At 50.8% G+C, this 18,937-nt stretch overlaps 2 protein-coding genes across 2 annotated transcripts in view; both read right to left on the bottom strand.

Moving 5' to 3' along the window:
• The window catches only part of SLC13A4 (solute carrier family 13 member 4), a 43,529-nt gene extending 42,553 nt beyond the window's left edge, over window positions 1-976 (bottom strand). The window contains exons 1-2 of the mRNA XM_072762964.1: window positions 568-976; window positions 142-336 (exon numbers count right to left, since the gene is read on the bottom strand). Coding sequence (XP_072619065.1) covers window positions 142-240 — 99 coding nt within the window. The 5' untranslated portion in view covers window positions 241-336; window positions 568-976. The remainder of the gene's footprint in view (window positions 1-141; window positions 337-567) is intronic.
• Window positions 977-4,705: 3,729 nt separating this feature from the next.
• On the bottom strand, window positions 4,706-17,383 carry FAM180A (family with sequence similarity 180 member A). Its single transcript, XM_025984519.2, has 3 exons — window positions 17,026-17,383; window positions 7,563-7,663; window positions 4,706-5,881 (listed from the first exon to the last, which is right to left on the bottom strand). The coding sequence occupies exons 1-3, from the start codon at window positions 17,099-17,101 to the stop codon at window positions 5,537-5,539; spliced, it is 522 nt and encodes a 173-aa protein (XP_025840304.1). The 5' UTR covers window positions 17,102-17,383; the 3' UTR covers window positions 4,706-5,536.
• Between the last annotated feature and the right edge of the window lie 1,554 nt (window positions 17,384-18,937).

The raw sequence follows: 18,937 nt of genomic DNA, 5'->3' as shown, positions 1-18,937 counted from the left end.
ACAAGAGGTCCGGGCCCTGGGAACGGGGTGGGGGAAGCACCCAGGCCTCCCCCCCGAAAAACCCCATCCAGGGCTCCCCCTGGCCCCGCACCTGCACCTGCACCTGCACCTGCCCTCCCCGCGCGGCCCGGCGGTACTCACGCTGCTGGGGTGGAGCACGGGCAGTGGCAGCAGCAGCAGCGGCACGAAGATGACGAGCAGCAGGTTCCTGGCGCCGAGGAGGCCCCTGAGCAGGCCCATGGTGACCCTGCGCGCCCTCCCTCCGCCGCTCACCACCTCGGCTCAGTCCAGAAAGACTTCTTCAACCCCTCTGGGCTTCCAAGCGTCCTCTCCTGTCTTGGGGGCAGAAGAGGAGGACAGTGACAGCTCCTCTCAGGTGCACGGAAGCCTAGGCGCCGGGCCTCGGGTTTAGGTGGGGTTGCTGAGCATCGTTCTCGGCCCAGCAGAAAGGCACCGGGGGAGGGTGATGGATGGAGGCATAGTGGGGTCCCCCTTGGCTCGGTTAGCAGTACAGAAACTTCATCCTAGGGCTCAGGCAAAAGCCCCCCTAACCAATCAAAGTCGCACCTCTGCTGTTGCTGTTGAGCCTTGAAGAAATCATCGACAGGCTTTAGAAACTGAAGTCTACCGAGCACATGTGATAAGTACCCTCCATCAGTTTTCCTCTGTCTGATGGCCCGTTTGGGGCAGTACCAATTTCTCCTCTACCTCCGCTTGCTGCACCCCCTTCCCTTAACACGGGCCCCCAAGTTTGGCGGCGGCAGGTGCAGGCCTCAAACAGGGCTGGTCTTCTCTCCCCAGGATCTGGCACCTGCACTCGGTTCCAATTTCTTTCCTTCAAACTGGTTTCCCACTTATAATTTGCCTGGAGCCTGGGCCTCCAAAGCAGAAAAAAAAAAATCCCCAAGACTTTCCTTGCTGTCACGGGACAAAATCTTGCGGGAGGTCCACCTTAACTTTCCTTCACCTATGGGAAGCCGGAGGGAGCAGCAGCCCCGCCCAGGCCTCAGAGCCAATCATAGGTTGGAAAGATCCAGGCGTATCTCTTCCAACTGCACTCCTTGGTTGGTCCCAGCAGGGGCCTGCTGAGTCTGCAGAACCCAGGCAAGTTGCAGAGCTTATTTTTGTTTCTCAAACATCCTAGGGGCTGGAGTGATGATCATCACCGTAAGCATAATCCCACTCACGCAGAGCTTTCCCTGGGAGAGCCACTTCCTAATGCAGTCCTTAGGACCATGTGTTTGGTGGCAGGGAGAAAATGAAATCATAATTCTGGAGAAATTTGCTCCCCCGGGGTGTACAGTATTAAGCCCTTCAGACTTTGCTGATGACAAAGACCGTTTGCTTCAGCGTCTGAGTGAATACGAAGCATCTGGGTCAGCAGAGAGTGTTAGCCTGTAAGAAAGACCACAGACCTTTTTAGGGACATTGGGAAGGATAGCTACCTCTCTCGAAAAGTCTAGATGCCAGTCTCAGCTCAAGACCCCTGGAGCCCAGACATCAGTGGTCTTTCTTGACTGGGGTAGGGGCTCAAGTGCTCCCCTCTGAGGCTCTTTACGAAAAAAGAAGCAGAAAGCTTCCTTTTGCTGGTATGCAAGGAGGAAGGACGTGGGAGGGCAGAGAAGAAGCTGAGGAGTTCAGGGTCAGGGCCCTAGCAGCTGTTGCACTCTGGAATTTCTGCTGCTTCGAGATCAGGAGAAGCTGTTAGCCTCTTTTTTTTTTTTTTTTTTCCAGAAGGGACACATGGCTAAGGTTACCCTTGTTTTCTTGAATTCGCAAAATGCAAGAACGGCACCCCCAGGTGTGCAGCTATACCAGTTGGAAATGATCCCCAGGCTAAAAGCAAAGTGACTGGAGAAGTGACTCCAGAAAACCAGTTCTTCTTGACTTCCAAGGCAGGTGCAATTATGGACAGTCCAGGTTCCCTTGAGGTTATCTTGCCATTGTAGGATGGGCGACAGCGACCCATCTCTCTAAACACGTCTTAAAGACCCGCCCCAGTGGAGACTCGCTCCATTCGGGCCTCATTCTCGTGATGATTTTGAAACTCAGAATGAACCAGACCACACTGTGTGATGTCTGGGTGGCAAATAGTAAAGAGGTTGAAAAATAATAAACAGCGGAGGAAATCAACATCCACCACTAAACCCCTAGACCACTTCAAATTCCTTGGTGAGATAATCTGACATGACAAAGATTCCACTGAGCCTAGTAAACTCAATCATGACATTTTTATTACACCATAAGTGATTAATTGTTAAATAAAATTAGGTAAGGTGAGCAACACAGTTAAGACCAGTAGTTCTCCCTCAGGACTTTATCCATTTTTCAGATGAAGAAAACATTTTCCAGAATACTGTGCTTGAGAAATACAAGGCAGGTTCCACTTAGATGAGGTATCTAAAGTAGTCAAACTCTTAGAAACAGAAAGGAGAAAGGCAGTTGCCAGGCACTGCGGGGCAGAGGGGAAGGGGGGATGGTTCCAGAAATATCATTTTTCTTTCTTTTTTTTTTTTTTTTGCAAGATGAAAAGTTCTAGAGATCTGTCCGAGCGTTTCCATACCTCACACATAGACATTGGGATGGAAAATCGCGCGTTGTGTTGGTGACCACAACTAAAAACACGTAAGACGTTAAAAAGGGGTTAGGAGACTAAGGGACGCCATGTAGACATTTGACAAGCATTTCATTTGAGACCAGTTCACCTGTAGAAACATATTCTGGCTGATTTATCACTGAGGTGATTCTCTTTTAGACTCAAGGTGATAGATGATAGAGCAATGGAAGTTTCAGAAAAACATTGATGTTTTTCAATGTCTCTTGAGTGACACCAGAGGTGGCCATGAGGATTCCAACCCTGGAAGAAGTTTCAGAAGTTTTAGATCCTAAAAGTCCCCGTTGGTATAGAAATGGCAATGCCCGCCACAGACACCACATCCCCAATTATTCGGTCTATGAGTACATAGGGCAAAACGTGACCCGGTTGTGATCATGGTGTTTACAGTGTGGTATTAATGAGGCAAAAATGGGACAGTCCGTTTCTGTCCAGTCTATTACTTCACTGTTCCTTGAGCAAAGGTCGGGTCTTGGGGTGGTGGTGGCGAGCGATATATTTGATTTTGCACCCAAATAAAGTTATTGTTATAAAATTTCTTGTGGGTAAACGATCACTTTGTGATCAGCCTAAAATAGTAATTAATAGTGTCATCCAGTTACTGAAAATGAAATTTTCATTTGCCTTTCAAAAGGTCATGCCCTTCATGTTTCTTTTTTTTTTTTTTCAATCATTGACTGCCACGTAAATATGGGCCCCAATTTATGACTACACAAGTGCTTTTAATTTTTTGCTGCTGGGTGAATGAACTACCATTTGATCACTGGTCCTAGGGACCATCCTCCCATTCATGGATCTCCTACCTGTCAAAGCAGCCATGTATATCATAACATGGTAGCCAGGGACTACAGGGTGGTCTTCCCACCCAGTGACTGGAAGAAAGCGCTCAGATCTATCCTGATGGGGGTGGGGCCCTGGGGTGGGATACAAGGCTCTGATGTCAGGCTATTGCACAATGTTGAAGGGTTGTGGCCTCTGCTCACCTACCTCCTCCCCATCCCACATCTAGGGAAAGTGCAAATAGTGAAGGCAGGCCATGAGGCTAATCTGCCTCTTGGGAAATCCTGACCCTGTACATTGACCTTTGTTTGAGTTACACAGTGATACCTAAAGGGGGTGGAAAGACAATGGGTGTCAGAGTGCAGGCAGGCAGAGTTCGAGTGAGCAAAAGTCAACCAACAGAGACTGGGAGATGCCTCGAAGAGGTGGATCCAAAGATAATCAGCATTGGGCCCCAAGAAAGAGCAGAAGAGACATCAAGTAAAACAAAAAGAGACCAGCTTAGTGACCGTGTGTCAAAGAGAACATTAGAGAGAAATTGAACAAAAAGCATGTATCAGAGACTAAATTTAAAGTTATTAATATACTGAGCCCAAGAACATCAGGATGTTATTTCTCCAAAGCGATCATGCAGCTTGGGCTGCTTGGCAATCATGTAGTCGAAGTTTTTAAGAAGTCCAGAGCAGCTTTAGGCATCACCAAGTGACAGTTGTTAAATACCCATTTCGGAATCAAATTTAGCCTGATAAGGTCTCACTCATGCAAAGGTTAGACCTCTTTCGGTGTTAGCCTCCCAAACCCAGCCGTCAACCTAGGGGAGCCAGAAAGGTCTCTGAGCTGGTGAGGAATCTGTATGAGAGCCCGGTGCTTCACTGCGAGCAGAGACCTTCATCTACCAACACTTACTTGACATCGGGTTGTAACAAGCCTTGCCATCCTGTTCTTCTACAAAAGAACAAATTGCAAACGTAGGCAAGAAAGAAAAAGTGCGCTCTGACAGTCTCACAGTGAAGAAGGCGACAGAGGAGCTCCCATACACACAGAGTTAGCACACAGGCCCGGGGCCTTCCAGGGCTGGTTGGGACAGTCCCACAGACCCCTCGGTCTTGCTTTCCTCTCTGTAATAGCTCACGGTTCCCTCAGTGATCATGGACATTTCAGAAGCAGAGCCCTCTTAGAGGTGTTTTATCCAACTCCATCAGGATTCTTCAAGAGAACTAAATAAAAGCTTAAGGTGTTTCGTATGTGTAGTTTAAAAAGATACCAGGTCAATATTGCTAGAAGGAAAGTTTTGGCATTTGAGAGGGGAAATTCCATCATCCGAAATATCTTTATTTGAAGCATCTCATTTTCTGATGGTGCTAAATAATTTCAAGCATTCGGCTAGGCATGGCCGTTGGTGCCACCTCCTCATTAGGGGGACCCTCTGTGCACCCAGCTTGCTTTCTCTGTTGAGAAGACAAGAGCCAGGGCATGACTGTTGGCAGCCTTTCTGCTTCTCCCCAGGAAGGCAGCCCCCTTCCTGTTTCTCCTCTGTGTTAGCTCAGCTTTCAGAGAAGAAGAATCAAGACATATAGGTCATTAAATTACTGCTTTTCTAACTGATTCTTCTTGGTGACTTTTGGAAAAGTTGAGAAGCCTATCTTTGACCAACAATGTATTTATCTGGCTATAGCTCTAGGTTGGCTTTTTTTTTTTTTTTTAATATTTTACCATAGAATCTTTGGAAAGATGTTTAATCAACCCCAGAGGTCTGTCCTCCATCTTCCCGCCGTGCCCAAACCTCTGTGCTGGATCCTCTAGCTCTGGCCTTGCTCTAGGGTATTTGTGGCAGTCACTCAGTGTTGAGGCATATCCTAGACTTCCACATGACACTCAGCAAATCATTTGGCCTTTGGAGGAATCTCGAATTCCCACCCTTGCCCTTTCTTCCAGTGCAGGTCACATGGTGACATGGGTCAACGTGCTTGTCAGGGATCTACAAAGGGCAAAGAACATGGCGCCACTTGTTTTACCTCCGCTACTCTGAGTTGGTGGCATGTGCTTTGTTGCTGGGCTCTGTAAACGGAGTAGAGAAGGAAGAGTATTTGGATTACTGTGTGTGCTGGTCCCTGTCCCATGGTCCTGGTGTGGGCCGGTCTCTCAGGGAGACCCTCTGGGGCCCGAGGACCGCATCAAGTCATGCCGCAAGGCCTGGAAGAGGCTAAGGAGGGACTGGGCCCAGATGTCCTTCTGATGCCCTTGGGACAGGGCTGTGCGGTAGGCCGTGTAGGCCAGGGTCAGCGCTGTCCTTTCAAAGTCCTCCTTCTTGAGGATGCCAGGGTGGCTGGAGAGGCTGGCGCTCAGCCGGCGGATATCCGGGATGTGCTTGGGGATCACGTCATTGCAGATGATATGGAAGTCAGCGGCCTTCCTCAAGGAGGCCAGCTCCTCGTCCTTGATGGCGATCTTCAGGTCAGGGCTGATGTCAAGTTCAGCTAGCAGGAACTGGAGAGAGAGACACGGGACGGAGAAAGACATGAAGCATTCGGGCATCGTGGAGGGCATCATTGCGATCGTTATCACAGATGTTCATTTAGGGCGGCTGCTGCCTAAAAGGTTCCAGTTCTGACCTTTCCACTGGCTGTGTCACCCCCCGGACGAGTGACTCAACTTCTCTGAGCCTCATTTTCCTCCTCTGTGAAATGATTAGTGACCATACTTCCCTGGGATATTGAGAGAAGTAAGACAAGTACGGACGACGTCTAGTACCGTGCCAGGCACAAAGCCACTGTTTCAGTGACTGCTCATTGTCACCAGTGGTCTGGACCACCGCACCAGCCCCTGCTTCCCTGCCTCCCTCCCTCACATCCACCAAAGATCTCCTAAAGCATGAACTGACTATTTTGGGTAATCCAAGATCAGAAGTTGAATTCGAAGGATGCAGAGAATGGTGCTAGGAATGAAGTGGGATTCAGAGATCTGGCCACATTTTTCACCTGTTCTTGAAGAGCAGCACAGAGCCTGCCACATGGGTCCCCCACTCCGTACCAGACTCATACCAGGAACTTAATAAATGCCTCTTGGATTCCGAGTTCTAACTTTCCTCCCTGTCTCTGACTCCTCCTGGCGCTAATCCACCCTCCATGCTACTGTCTGTTATCTTTCTAGAACAGCTCTGTTCATGTGACTCCCAAGTTCAAGACTTGGCAAAGTTGGTTCTCTGTGGCAGGATCTGAAATCTCCCCTCCTCCCCCCAGCTCACCGCTCGGCCGCAGTAGGCTGTCTCTTTCCGAGCCAGACAGTTCTGGTCCGTGGGGGATGTGAGAGGCCAGAGGGGAATTTCGGAGATGGCCATAGCTCCCCAGTTAACAGTTGAGGAGATTCAGGCCCAGAGAGCGATGGTGGCTTACGCAAGGTCACACAGCCGATGGGGGCCAGGGCTACAGCTCGGATCCTGAACCTGGAGCCTTATCGTGAACCAGTCCGAGCAGCTCTGGGGAGCTCCCCCGTGGTCTGCAGGCGGGGTGGGGTCTTTGCATGCAGTTATTGGGGACAGGGACACGGCTCTCCTCAGATGGTGGTGTGGCATCTCCTGACCCCCGCCCCCCCGACGGGTCCTGCCTCAAGGCCTGTGCTTGGGAATGTTGCTTGGGTGCCTGTAGTGGCACCTCTGGGCCACATGGAAATCTCTAATTTTGCCTCCAAAATTAGATAGTGACCCTATCATGGGAAGGAGGTGTGAGGAAGACATCATTCTGGGATGGGCAGGATGGGATGAGCCCACCAAATCCTTTATTTATTTATTTATTTATTTATTTATTTATTTATTTATTTACCAATTCGTTGCTTGGGTGCCTGTAGTGGCACCTCTGGGCCACATGGAAATCTCTAATTTTGCCTCCACTGAACGCCTGATGACACCATGAGTGACCCTATCATGGGAAAGAGGTGTGAGGAAGACCTCATTCTGGGATGGGCAGGATGGGATGAGCCCACCAAATCCTTTATTTATTTATTTATTTATTTATTTATTTATTTATTTATTATTTTTTTTTTACCAATTCGTTTAGACCAGGCCCTATGGCAAGAGGCCGCTCATCCTCCCACACTTAGGCTCCTTCTCCAAGAGACCACAGAGAGGGTGCAATGCCTTTGGCGGGACTTGACCACTGTCCCATCTGCCTACCTCGTAGAGCAGTTCTACGTCGTCCAGGGAGCTCTGCAGGACGGGGTTCAATGGCATCGAGGAGGATCTCTTTGGCCGGTGGGCGGCAGGGAAGAGCACAGCTGCAAGAAACAAGAGTTAGCTCGGGGGGCCACGGCGTGCACACGGCTTCCTTGCTCCCAGCTGGCCTGGAGAGTGGCCAGCGGGCCTGGGGAGCAACTGACTCCAGGTGGTGGCGGCCGTGAAGCGGGGAGAGGTGACAGCTCTGGTGTGTCCCCGAGGGCTCCCAGGCGTGTCAGATGTTACTAGCTCAGACCAGTGACTTCAAACCTGGCTCCTCATCAGAAGCGTCCCAGAAAGCCTTGAAAAATAGGATATGTATCCCCTAAGGCATTTATGTAAAGTGAACTAAAACAGAAGTGAGCAAACCGACAACCCCTTGCCCTCCCTAACTTAACAAAGGAGTTCTCTAATAATACGGTCCCCTTGATCAGTGTGAAGGGCCGGTTCGTGTTTATGGACAACCCTTTTAATCAGAGGAGCAGACTTGCGGCTATTCCCCAGGCATCTGCAAGAGCTGCCAGGAATCTGAATACAGGTGACAACGTTCAGGAAGAGAGCGGCCACCAGACCCTGACACTTGGCCCTCGGGGTGTGTGGAGCTAAACTCAGGGCTTCCCCCAAGGGCCGGCGGACTTAGAGATGCACTTGCTATGAAGTCAAGGACTTGCCAGTGTTATGCCTTGGTGACTGCATTTAGAAGTTGTAGCTGGAGGAAGATGGATGAGCCCCTGGAGGCCGGCGGGGGCGGGGGGTGCGGGTGACGCGGGACAGGTGAAGGAGAAGACAAACTGTTACAGAGTATGGGAATGATCATGAGAAATGGCAGTCCTCTAGGATCGTGTTGGGTGGGAGCCACAGCCCCGTGTACCCCACGGCCCCACCTCGTACCAGAGCACTGCGCAGAAGTGACTGGTGATCTTGCTGCCAGCTGATTAAAAAAAAACAAAAACAAAACAAAAAAACGTGGATCTTCTTCAAGACACTTGATTGGGATCTACCAGAAGCCTGGACAGCTAGCTGTAAAAATCCACGAGAGACCTGGAGGTAAGTAGCGCCCCCCAAAGGTGTGTGAAGCACAAGCTGTGCAATCCTATGTGACAGTTCTCCTTCTCGATGATGGTGCCCTTGGAACCATCCAGAAAGAGTCCAGTGTGGTCCAGCATACTGCAGTTAAAGAAGGCAGGGCACTGCTCAAGTATTTGGGGTTTTCTATTGAAAGTGATAAAAATGCAACATCTTCGATGTGAAGGGCATTTCCTGAAAAGTTCACTGGTAGGCATCTCCCACCTCCTGGAAAAAGCTGGTCAGCAAGGCGTCGTACTGCTGTAACACTGTTTACTGTGTAAGTCATTTATTATCTACACCGCGGGCTCCTCATGGGCGAGGATACAGATGGTTTCGTGTTTCTGCACCCCCAGCAGAGCCCCGCAGGCTTCCGGGGTAGTGTGCAGGTGTTGACGACCAACGGCCAGGGAGCGGTGGGGTAACCAGCTCTGCTCCCCCAGAGCCCTTCGGGGGAAGGAGCCAATGAATCGCAGAGCAATATTTCCTAGCCCAGCAGTTTAGCAAAATTTGTTTTCTTTGCCAGAAAAGTGCCAACTTCCCATAGAACCATCGATTTTAGGGCTTGAGAAGACCTTTGTTTCTGTTCGCTCATTGCCTCTCCCTATGGTGGCAGGTGGAGGAAGGAGGCCTCTCCTGCTCCCTGATTTGCAATCTTGACTGCACATTAGAATCACCCAAAGGGGTGAAGCCTGGGTCCCAGCCACAGAGGTTTGGGTTTAATGGAACCAGAGTGCAAATGGGACCAGAAGATTTTTTTTTTTGAAGCTTCCTAGACTTCTAACAGTGGCTTCTAGGGGCAGCCAGGGTTGAGAATCGGAGGGTGCTTGACCTAACGTCGTGCAGAAGGAGCTGCCCTCGCCGGATGCCGCTTGAAGGTTAACCCAGCGGTTCTCAATATTGACCCGGGAGCTTGGAGAATCCTGAAGGCCGAAGGCCAGCTCCCAGGCCAATGCATGGGCATCTCTGGGGTGGGTGTAGGCAGCAGGACTTTTTACAGCTCCCAGGTCCTTGCAGTGGGCAGCCACTGGGTTATCCAGATCCAGGGTCCTGCCACGAGGCACACCCCACACCCATCTGCGGGGGTCATCTAAGGAGACCAGGGCCATCATGTTCTTGGAGACAAATGAATAGAGGCACAAATAAGGTAGGTACTTTGACTCCACTTTCTCCTTGGTGGGAGAGGACACCAGGACCAGACCTGGTCCTAGACCAAGATGTGGCCTGCTTCTTTCTGCATGCCCTTCTTTTCTTCTTACCCTGAGAGGGTGGATGAAATCTCATTCTCGGGATAGGATCTGAGAGCAACTTTACTTCTTTAATTCCTCTCCTGGGATTCCATTCTTACTGTGAAATTACAGGTATTGTTCCTTTAAAAAAAAAAAAAATCCACACCCCAGCAGGTGAAGAGGCTAGGAGGGGATGAATGGCCTGTGCATGGAGCCCTTTCTGGGATGGCCGCCTTCTGGGAAGTTCTTCATGGTGAAATTGTCTCCCTGTGAACGCCAACACTCCTTTAAAACCCCCCCCCCCCAAGTGGACCATGACTCCTCAAAGAATGGGGAGGAAAATGGTTGTGGATTCAAAGCTCAGCTGGATAATGAAAATGCTGTTGTTCCCAAGCGCCCTTATTCTGATTCTTTGAAAACTGGTAACACAGTTTGGGGACGATTTTAGGTGTCAGCCTCTAGACCAGGAGGCAGATCGTTGCCCCAGAAAGTGTGTGCAGGGAAGCACAGAAAGCTGACGGATGGATCCCTCCCTCCTGGTTCTCCGGCTCCACCTGCTTCCACCACCTTCTGCCTGAACTCGTCCCCATGCTGGGGCTGCTGGGACAGGGGGCAGGCAGATGCTTTCGGACGGCGCTGGGTGTGCAAGTGCAGCCGGCCCTGGGCCCAACGTCGGAGAGGCCCGGGTCTGACTTTCTGTGAACAGGGGGAGGCCCGGAGAGTGTAAGTTCCCCTTTGCGGAGATGCTGGAGGCAGGGGTGGACACAAGGCATGTCCGGGCCACAGCGAAACATGTGGGTGAGAGGTTAAACACACAGTCCCTCCAGATGTTCTCGTCTCCGACAGCGGAGGCTGGACTCCCAGACATGCGAACGGCCCAGGCGGGAGCTGAGCAGCTCCCGGGAGCAGAGCCGTGCAGACTGGAACCAGCCCCGCTCCCCCGGGGGGGCCCTTCCCTGCAACCCCGCCACCGCTGCGGCCCCCGTCTGCCCTCTGCGGCCAGGCCCCCCATTTCACATCTTGCCATCTGGCCCCCCGAAAACGTTCCTTGGGGTGGCCCGCTCCTGGGAGCAAGGGGGGCCTATGCTTCCCCTCCTTGACCTCGAAGTCTGCACGAGGCTGGGCTCCAAGGGAAGGCTCAGTGTATGGGTGGGGGTGGTTTTAAAGGATTTCAAAGCCAGGGACTTCTAAAAAGCCTAAAGAAAGCCAAACCAGCCACGGAGACCCTTCAGGCTTTGCTGAGCTTTCCCCTGTCCTGCTCTCGCACCCCTTGCCTCTGTGGGGGTCCCTGCAAGTCCTAGTGCCCGTGCACTGTGGGCGATCAGTGACCTGCTCGGGGCAGCATGATCTTCAGCAGGCTGATGGCAGGGAGTCTTGAGTGCTTTCCACGGATGGCCATTAGCCACGCAGCTTCTCTGAGAGAAGGGGGGTAGCGGGGCGCAGTGTGCAAGGCCAGAGGCTGGAGAGGGACCCAGTTGCTAAAAGTCATGCACATGCACTAAGATAGTCCGGGAACCGGATCCAGAGATTGCAGGGTCCTCTGCTATGGCAGGTCGTGTCCAGCTCTTCTGCTGGGAGATGCATTCGGACCGCAGGCCGAAGTGGTCACAATGCGAAGCTCAGCTGCCATGGCAGCTCGTGGGCCCACTCCTAGCTGCACAGCGCGCCGTCAGGTGGGTACTAACGTGCCTTTTCATAGATGAAGAAACGTGGAGGTTAAGAAACTGGCCCTAGGCCACCCGATTTGTTTGCTGTAGCACTGAGATTAAATCGAGACCTGTAGGCTCCCAAACCCTATCTCCCTGATAGGGACGGAGGACAATGCTATCTTCCCGCAGGTGTGGCGCCTGAAGACTGGGCTCAGGGAAGATAATGTAGTTCATTATGGATGAAGGCATTTGGTATAAAACATATTCTGAAATGAATCACGTGATTTTTTTTTTTTTTTTGAGTGAAAGAGTGTGTGTGAGCGCAGGGAGGGGCAGGGCAGGGGCAGGGGCAGTCCTCAAGCAGACTCCCCGCTGAGCATGGAGCCCAATGCAGGGCTCAACCTCACAACCCTGAGATCTTGACCTGAGCTGCAATCAAGAGTCGAATGCTTAACCAATTGAGCCACCCAGGCGCCCCATCATTCTATTCTTTTTTTTAAAATATTTTATTTATGTATTCATGAGACACACACACACACACACACACACACACAGAGGCAGAGACACAGGCAGAGGGAGAAGCAGGCTCCATGCAGGGAGCCCGACATGGGACTCGATCCTGGGACTCCGGAATCATGCCCTGGACCGAAGGCAGACGCTCAACCACAGGGCCACCTGGGGATCCCCAATCATCCTATTCTTAATACAACTAAAGTGATTCTGTGAAAACATAGGTCAGATGCTGTCACTCATTGTCCAGAACGTTCAATGGCTTTCCATCTCACTCAGTGTGAAAGCCAAAGATCTTCAAATGGCTACCAGGTGCTATGTGACTTGACTTCTTACTACCTCTCCGAGCCTGTTATTCCCCACCGGCTCCTGCCACCCTAGCCACAGGCCGCTTCCTTTAGCATTACCAGGCATGCTCCTACTGCAGGGCCTTTGCACCTCTGTTTCTCCTGCCTGGACTACTTTCTCCAGCAGTCGCTTACTCCATGTCTCCTCCAGGCCATCAGTCACGCCCTCAGGGACACCCTCCCTGACTTCTCTATTTGAAAATATAATCCTGCATACTCTGTCTCTCATATATTGTCATCCAGCACACCAGAGGTCTTACTTATATACGTGTTTATGTCAGTTTCCCTTACTAGGATGTCAGCTCCCTGAGGTCATGGGATTCTGTCTGTTTTTTTTTTTTTTCTTAAAGATTGTATTTATTTATTCATGAGAGACACACAGAGACACAGGCAGAGGGAGAAGCAGGCTTCACGCAGGGAACCTGATGCGGGACTCGACCCTGGGACCCAGGATCACACCCCGGGCCGAAGGCAGGAGCCAAACCGCTGAGCCACCCAGGGATCCCAGGATCCTGTCTGTTTTGCTCGATACCGTATTCCCGGCACATAGCATCCTGCCATGACTATTGAAGGATTAGATGATCCTATAGAAACACATTAACTACCCTTGTCATTAAACTCCACCCTTTTCAAACAGAGTGCTTTACTAAATCCTTCTCTCCGGGGTGGGTGGGGGGGGGCTCCCTCCCTTTTTTTAAAAGCTGGGTGTGGAGCCCTATATGGGGCTTGAATTCGCAACCCTGAGATCAAGACCTGAGCTGAGATCAAGAGTTGGGCGCTTAACTGACTGGGCCACCCAGACGCCCCTCAATTCTTCTCTATCTAACAAGTTGATTCTAGAACTTATTTGCAGTTCCAAGTGCTGGCTAATTATCAAAATATAGTTAAGGTCTGTCTCTGCCATCCCCTCCCTTTATCTCCCAGGAGCCTGTATTCCTCCCTAGGAGAAACTACTTTTTTTTTTTTTTAAAGATTTTATTTATCTATTTATTCATGAGAGACACAGGGAAAGAGGCAGAGACACAGGCAGAGGGAGAGGCAGGCTCCATGCAGGGAGCCCGATGTGGGACTCAATCCCACACCCCTGGGCCAAAGGCAGACACTCAACCGCTGAGCCACCCAGGTACCCTGAGAAGCTACTTTTAATGATCTCAAAGGCCGGCAGCTGTCTCCCCTACACTTTAGCCCATCCAAGTCTTCTTGCCCAGACATACGGACAAAACTCTCCCTAAGTGGAAGGGCCTATCTTTGCTTTGCAGCCTGACCTTCTCGTTGACTTTCTGTAATCTGGGATAAAAATCTTCCTCCCCCAAATCCTCCAAATTTGTCTAATAGAACAGAATGGCATTAAGGCTAACCATGGCTCTCACGTAACTGTACACAGCATTTGTACCAAAGAGCTTGCTGGAAGGGATTCAGGCTGCACACCATATCAGCCCAAGCCCAATGATATTTTCAACGAATCCCTTGAAGCGACTCAATGGAAATGGCAATGGGCGTGGAAAGGAAAAACTTCCTTTATGAAAGATCTTGGGTGGGGACGCCCACCCTCTCCAGGGTGGTGAGGGAGGGCAGCCAGACCCTGATGCCCCAGACATGGGTTGGCTGCCAAAAATCCATCTGTCGTCTTCGAGCTGAGTGATGTGGGCTCGTGGATTGCTTGCCCATCCTCTACCTTCCTACCTGCGGATGCTCAGAGGAGCGCCTGCCCCATGGAGGCGCTGCGGCCTTGCAGGGGGGCGGGGGTGCGCTCAGCTACGTCCTGTTAGTCAGTCAATACCTGTTGAACACGGATCCACCAATCACAGGCCCTGCCCTTCGTGGAGTGTTCATGACTGGAAACACACACAGCACTAAAAGGGACTCCTGACAAAGACAATCCACCTGCTAACTGAAGGGCCATTCTTCCCTATGAAACGGCTTTTAAAAAGAACAATTTACATGTGTTTAATAGAAACGCTTATTTATAGTATTTAATACATTTCTTTCTTTCTTTCTTCTTTCTTTCTTTCTTTTTTTCTTTCTTTCTTTCTTTCTTGACTGGTTAGTTCCCATCAGCCCCCCAAAGGGCACGCTGGCAGGACCTGGGGGCTTGGGCCAGATGTGTCCAGCTTCCGGGCTGGCCTCACTAACCACAGGTGAGTCATCTGGGTCTCGGTCCAGCTGGTGGGGCTGGCATGGAAAGCTGCCTCCCAGGGCGGAATCCTAGAGAGCACTTGTAGGGAGAGGCTGTCCTGACAGCAGGGTGTGTTCCTTTTGGGGTTATTTCTACATTTCCACTTGGGGCAGGGGGTGGGAGAGGGTGGAGGCCTGGGTGCTGGTGCAGGGATGGGGTGGGTGGTGGTGGTGGTGCCGGAGAGGGGTCCAGGGCGGGGGGAGAGGGGGAGGTGTTGTAGGAAGAGGAGGAGGACCTCGCAGGGAGAGGTCGTCCTCAGGCTGTATGGACAGGGAATTCCTCTAAATTAGGCCTGGCGCTGGGGTGGGGGTGGGGGTAAGGATGAAGGCGAAAGGAACAGTTAAGTACATTTGAAAAAGTTGTTTTTTTACTTGGGTGTGACTCCCATTCCATCTTTCAAAAACGGCAGTTGGGTATTCCTTTTATAATTAGGAAAAAATGTCAAAAATGAAAAAAAGTCAACTACGTGGAAGACTTCTGATGATGGTTGGAGGGACTCTATCACTTGTTGACTCCAAGCCCTGCCGGGAACCGCTAATCCAGCGCTTAACAAAGCTGCCCCCTCATGGCCTCTGGTCCAGCTGTGCAGGCTTCCTGTCTCTAGATAGATTTGATACTATTATTTAGGAGCAGACCTTCCCCGGGGAGGGGCAGACCTTCCCCGGGGAGGAGCAGTGCGGGTATAGCACTGGCTCCCAGGACGTTGCTGATAGAACCTTCTGTTGAAGGAGAGCCTCAAACTTTCTTCAAGGAAAACTTGCCACTGGTTTATGTGGTAGGTGATCACTCACATTTATAAGCTGCTTCACCACTTGCAAAGCATGTTATTCACATTTTGGATATGACCTTCACCATGCGCAGCGAAGATAAGCTTTGATATGGTTAATATGTGACCTGTTAGTGAATCAAAGCTCAGAGAGGTTAAGAGACTTGCCAGACATCACGCAGCTAATTAGAGGCCGGGCTTAAATCTTTGAGTTCCTTGCAGGATTGCCCATGACGTGGCTTTGGTATTTGCAAGCCTTGTTATAAAGCGAATTATCTCATTTGGCTTTCTAACGGCCTCTGCATTGGGGGGCGGGGCGGATATTATCCTCTTTTTCTAATAGACAAAATAGGGAAGGGCCCCAGTAGCACACAGGGTAAGTGGCCTAAGGTAATGCCAAGGTCTCTTTGCTTTCCCAAGTGTTGCCTCTAAAGTCTGTGCACATCACGAGCAGAGAAGGGATGTGTGGGTGATATGACCAGAAAAAAAGGAAAATGCTCCATTAATGATTTGCCTCTAAGTAGCAATCATTTCACAGCTCAGCTAAGAGAATTGGCAAGTCCCTGATCTCAAGCCTAAAAATGAGGGAATAGAATCCGAATCAATGCAGCGCCTTTTGCTCCCCACCCGTGTCAGATCCGTTTGTTCTGTGCTGCTCGGTTCCAGTTCCGCACTGGCTGCTCCTCCCTTCCCCAACACTCTCCTGGAGAACCTGGAGCCTCAGCCCCTCACCCCCACCCCTCCCTCCAGGCCAGCCCTCATCCTGTTTTGGATTTCTAGAAACACCTAGGAGCCTGACTTCTTTTTCGGGTGCTTTTGAGGAGAGAGACCTCAGTTGACTTTAGGCAGTGGGGAGGGTTGGTGAGCTCTGCACAGAGAGGTCCACACTCCTGCTCCCTCAGTCCCCAGCAGTGATCAAGTCTAATCGGCTGGACGTGCTAACTGGAGCCTGTATTCCAACTGGAGCCAGTCCTGGGCATAGGAAAAAGATGCCACACGGTCCCAAGGGAAAGGAAGTTGGCCATGAGGGAACAGCCTCGCCGGGCTCCCTCCTGTTCCAGGTGGACCCAGGGGCCGGTGGGTGGGAGTAGCAGTCCGGTACGCACGTCAACGCCAAAGGGTTACTCTTCCTCTCCTGCCCCTGGGCCAGCTCTCCCCAGCTGGAAGGGTGTCATCCACCCCAGCTCGGAAGCAGCATGGAGACCTCCATGTGGATAGCCAATGCCCAGCGTCCCTTGTTGGGGTCCCCCGGGTAGCAGGCCTTTTGCACTGCAGCACCCAGAGTCCCACGATGCCAGCATCAGGTACCTGCCCTTGACATGCCCTGCCTGGCTGCAGCCGCTGGGTGAGGGGTGTGGGGGGCTCAAGGGAGTCTGCTCAATCTTCTTTGAGGCAAAGAGGTCAGAAGGGGATGCCCTCTGCTTTCTTCACCTCGACCAGGTGCCCTCAGTGGCTTTGATATTTTGCAGTGTCCCATCCATCCTCATCAGCTTCTAGCACCTTCTAACACATCAGGAAGCATAAAGCAATTGGCAGAACGGGGATAAAAGGGAGGAGGAGTGCAGGGCTTCTAATTTCCTTTTGCCAACTTACTCTTTCCCCCTCAAATTCCCAATTGTATTTAAGAAAAGAATAATGAACATCAAACAAACAAACAAACAAACAAACACAAAGCCACTTACCCCTGCTCCACCTGTGGGACACAGTGGCCTGGGCATCGTAACACAACAGCAGAAGCAGCAACGTCTTCCAACACATCTTTTTGTCCAAAAAGGTGAAAAACTGTCTGCAAACCCAATGGGACTTCCGGAGCTACAGGTATGCCCCTACTGGTCCTCCCAGTGTGAGGATACAGTTCTTACCCCCTTCCCTCTGCAGAGGTGCACAGATGCCCTCTCCTGCTCCAGAATGGTGGGAGAATAATGAACATCAAACAAGGGGGGGGTCGGGGGGTTGGGACAGGAATTGGGACCTCTGCTAATTCGACTCTCTCCGGGATTGGGGACTGGGCTTCCACAGAGAGACGCTGTTTTTGAGCACATCTGGAGTGACTCACGGGGCATGTGATCTCCTTGGCAGTGGGGTGGATAAATATAATTTCTGTACTTGAGTTCCATGTGTTGGATGGACCCACTGGAATTTTTCTTTAACAAACAGACTCGTGGAACTTGTTAGAGAGCCCGGCAGAGAGCTGGCTGCTGTCCCCGTCCACACACACACACACACACACACACACACACACACAGCAGAGCCAGGGGCGAGGGCTGCAGGAAGAGCTGGGAGGCTCGGTTGGCAGACACTGGGGCTGCCGGGCCAGAGTTGCCTTCAGGACAGCAGAGTCATTGTGGTGTCTGGGCTGAGTGTCACTTGTGGCTCTTCCGTGGAGTTGGTGCCTCGGGTCAGCTCCGGGAGCCTTCCCCACCCAGCTGGTGGCTGGATGGGGAGTCAGCAGTGGTGAGGAGCAGAAGCAGAGCAGGGCTGTGGTGCCCAGGTATGGTGTAGGCAGCCAATGACCCAGGGACCCACAGTGATCCATGACACATTCATGACAGCCCGATTTTTGGACTGTGTCTAGCTGGGCCCAGGACCAACCCCTTTGATTCCCCCAAGCAAAATGGTAGAGTTTTACCATGATCTTTTTTTGGGGGGGGGAGGAAGGGTACTTAATTAATTTTTATCGAGGTATAATTGACATGTAACACTGTGTACGGTGTGGTGACTCAATTTGGCGCACTTACATATTGCAATATGATGACCACTGTAGTGTTAGCTAACGCCTCTATCGTGTCACCTGATTATTATTTCTTTTTTGTGGCGAGAATATTGGAGCTCCACGGTCATTGACAGACAGACATCGTGGTTTTTTGTCTCATGCCACTTCTTCACCTTCTCTGAAATTATAGATGTTAAATGCTAGAGCTTCAAGGACATTTTTGGATGACTTGGCCATGTGGGTTTCCAACCTGGGGAGGAGGTGCCCGGTGTGAATGGGTCCTTGGGGGAGACCTCAAGGTCTCTCTGCTTTGATCAGAACATCATTTATGTTTTAAGATTTTATTTATTTGAGAGACAGTGAAAGAGCACGAGCAGTGTGGAGGAAGAAGCAAACTCCCCTCCGAGCAGGGAACCCCATATGGGGCTTGATCCCATGACCTTAGGATCATGACTGAGCCAAAGGCAGACTCTCAACCGACTGAACCACCCAGGCACCTGCAGAGCTCCTTTTTAAAATTTGTTATAAAAAGTTGCCTGAAAAACAAACTTGACTATAAGATGTGAAAACCCCTGATCCTACTAATATTAACAATAGCCTTTGGTGCTTAATTTGTTTCAGGCACTGTGCTAGGTCCTCTCCTTATCTTGATTGATTTAATGCTGGCAGCAAGCTATGAGGACAATACAGGACTGCACTCCTGTCCTGTAGACATATAATGTGAGTCCCAAATGTAATTTGCCATTTTCTGGTAGGCCGGTTAAAAAAAGGGACAAGAAACAGTATTGCAGCCATCATAATAATACATTTTATTTGACCCAATATATCTAAAATATAAGCTCATATATGTCATCAATATAAATATCAACAGGATATTTTCT

The sequence above is a fragment of the Vulpes vulpes genome, chromosome 7 (genome assembly GCF_048418805.1).
Source record: "Vulpes vulpes isolate BD-2025 chromosome 7, VulVul3, whole genome shotgun sequence".
Classification (NCBI taxonomy): Eukaryota; Metazoa; Chordata; class Mammalia; order Carnivora; family Canidae; genus Vulpes; species Vulpes vulpes.
The sequence above is the reverse complement of the archived record's forward strand: the minus strand, read 5'-3'. Positions and strand labels throughout refer to the sequence as shown.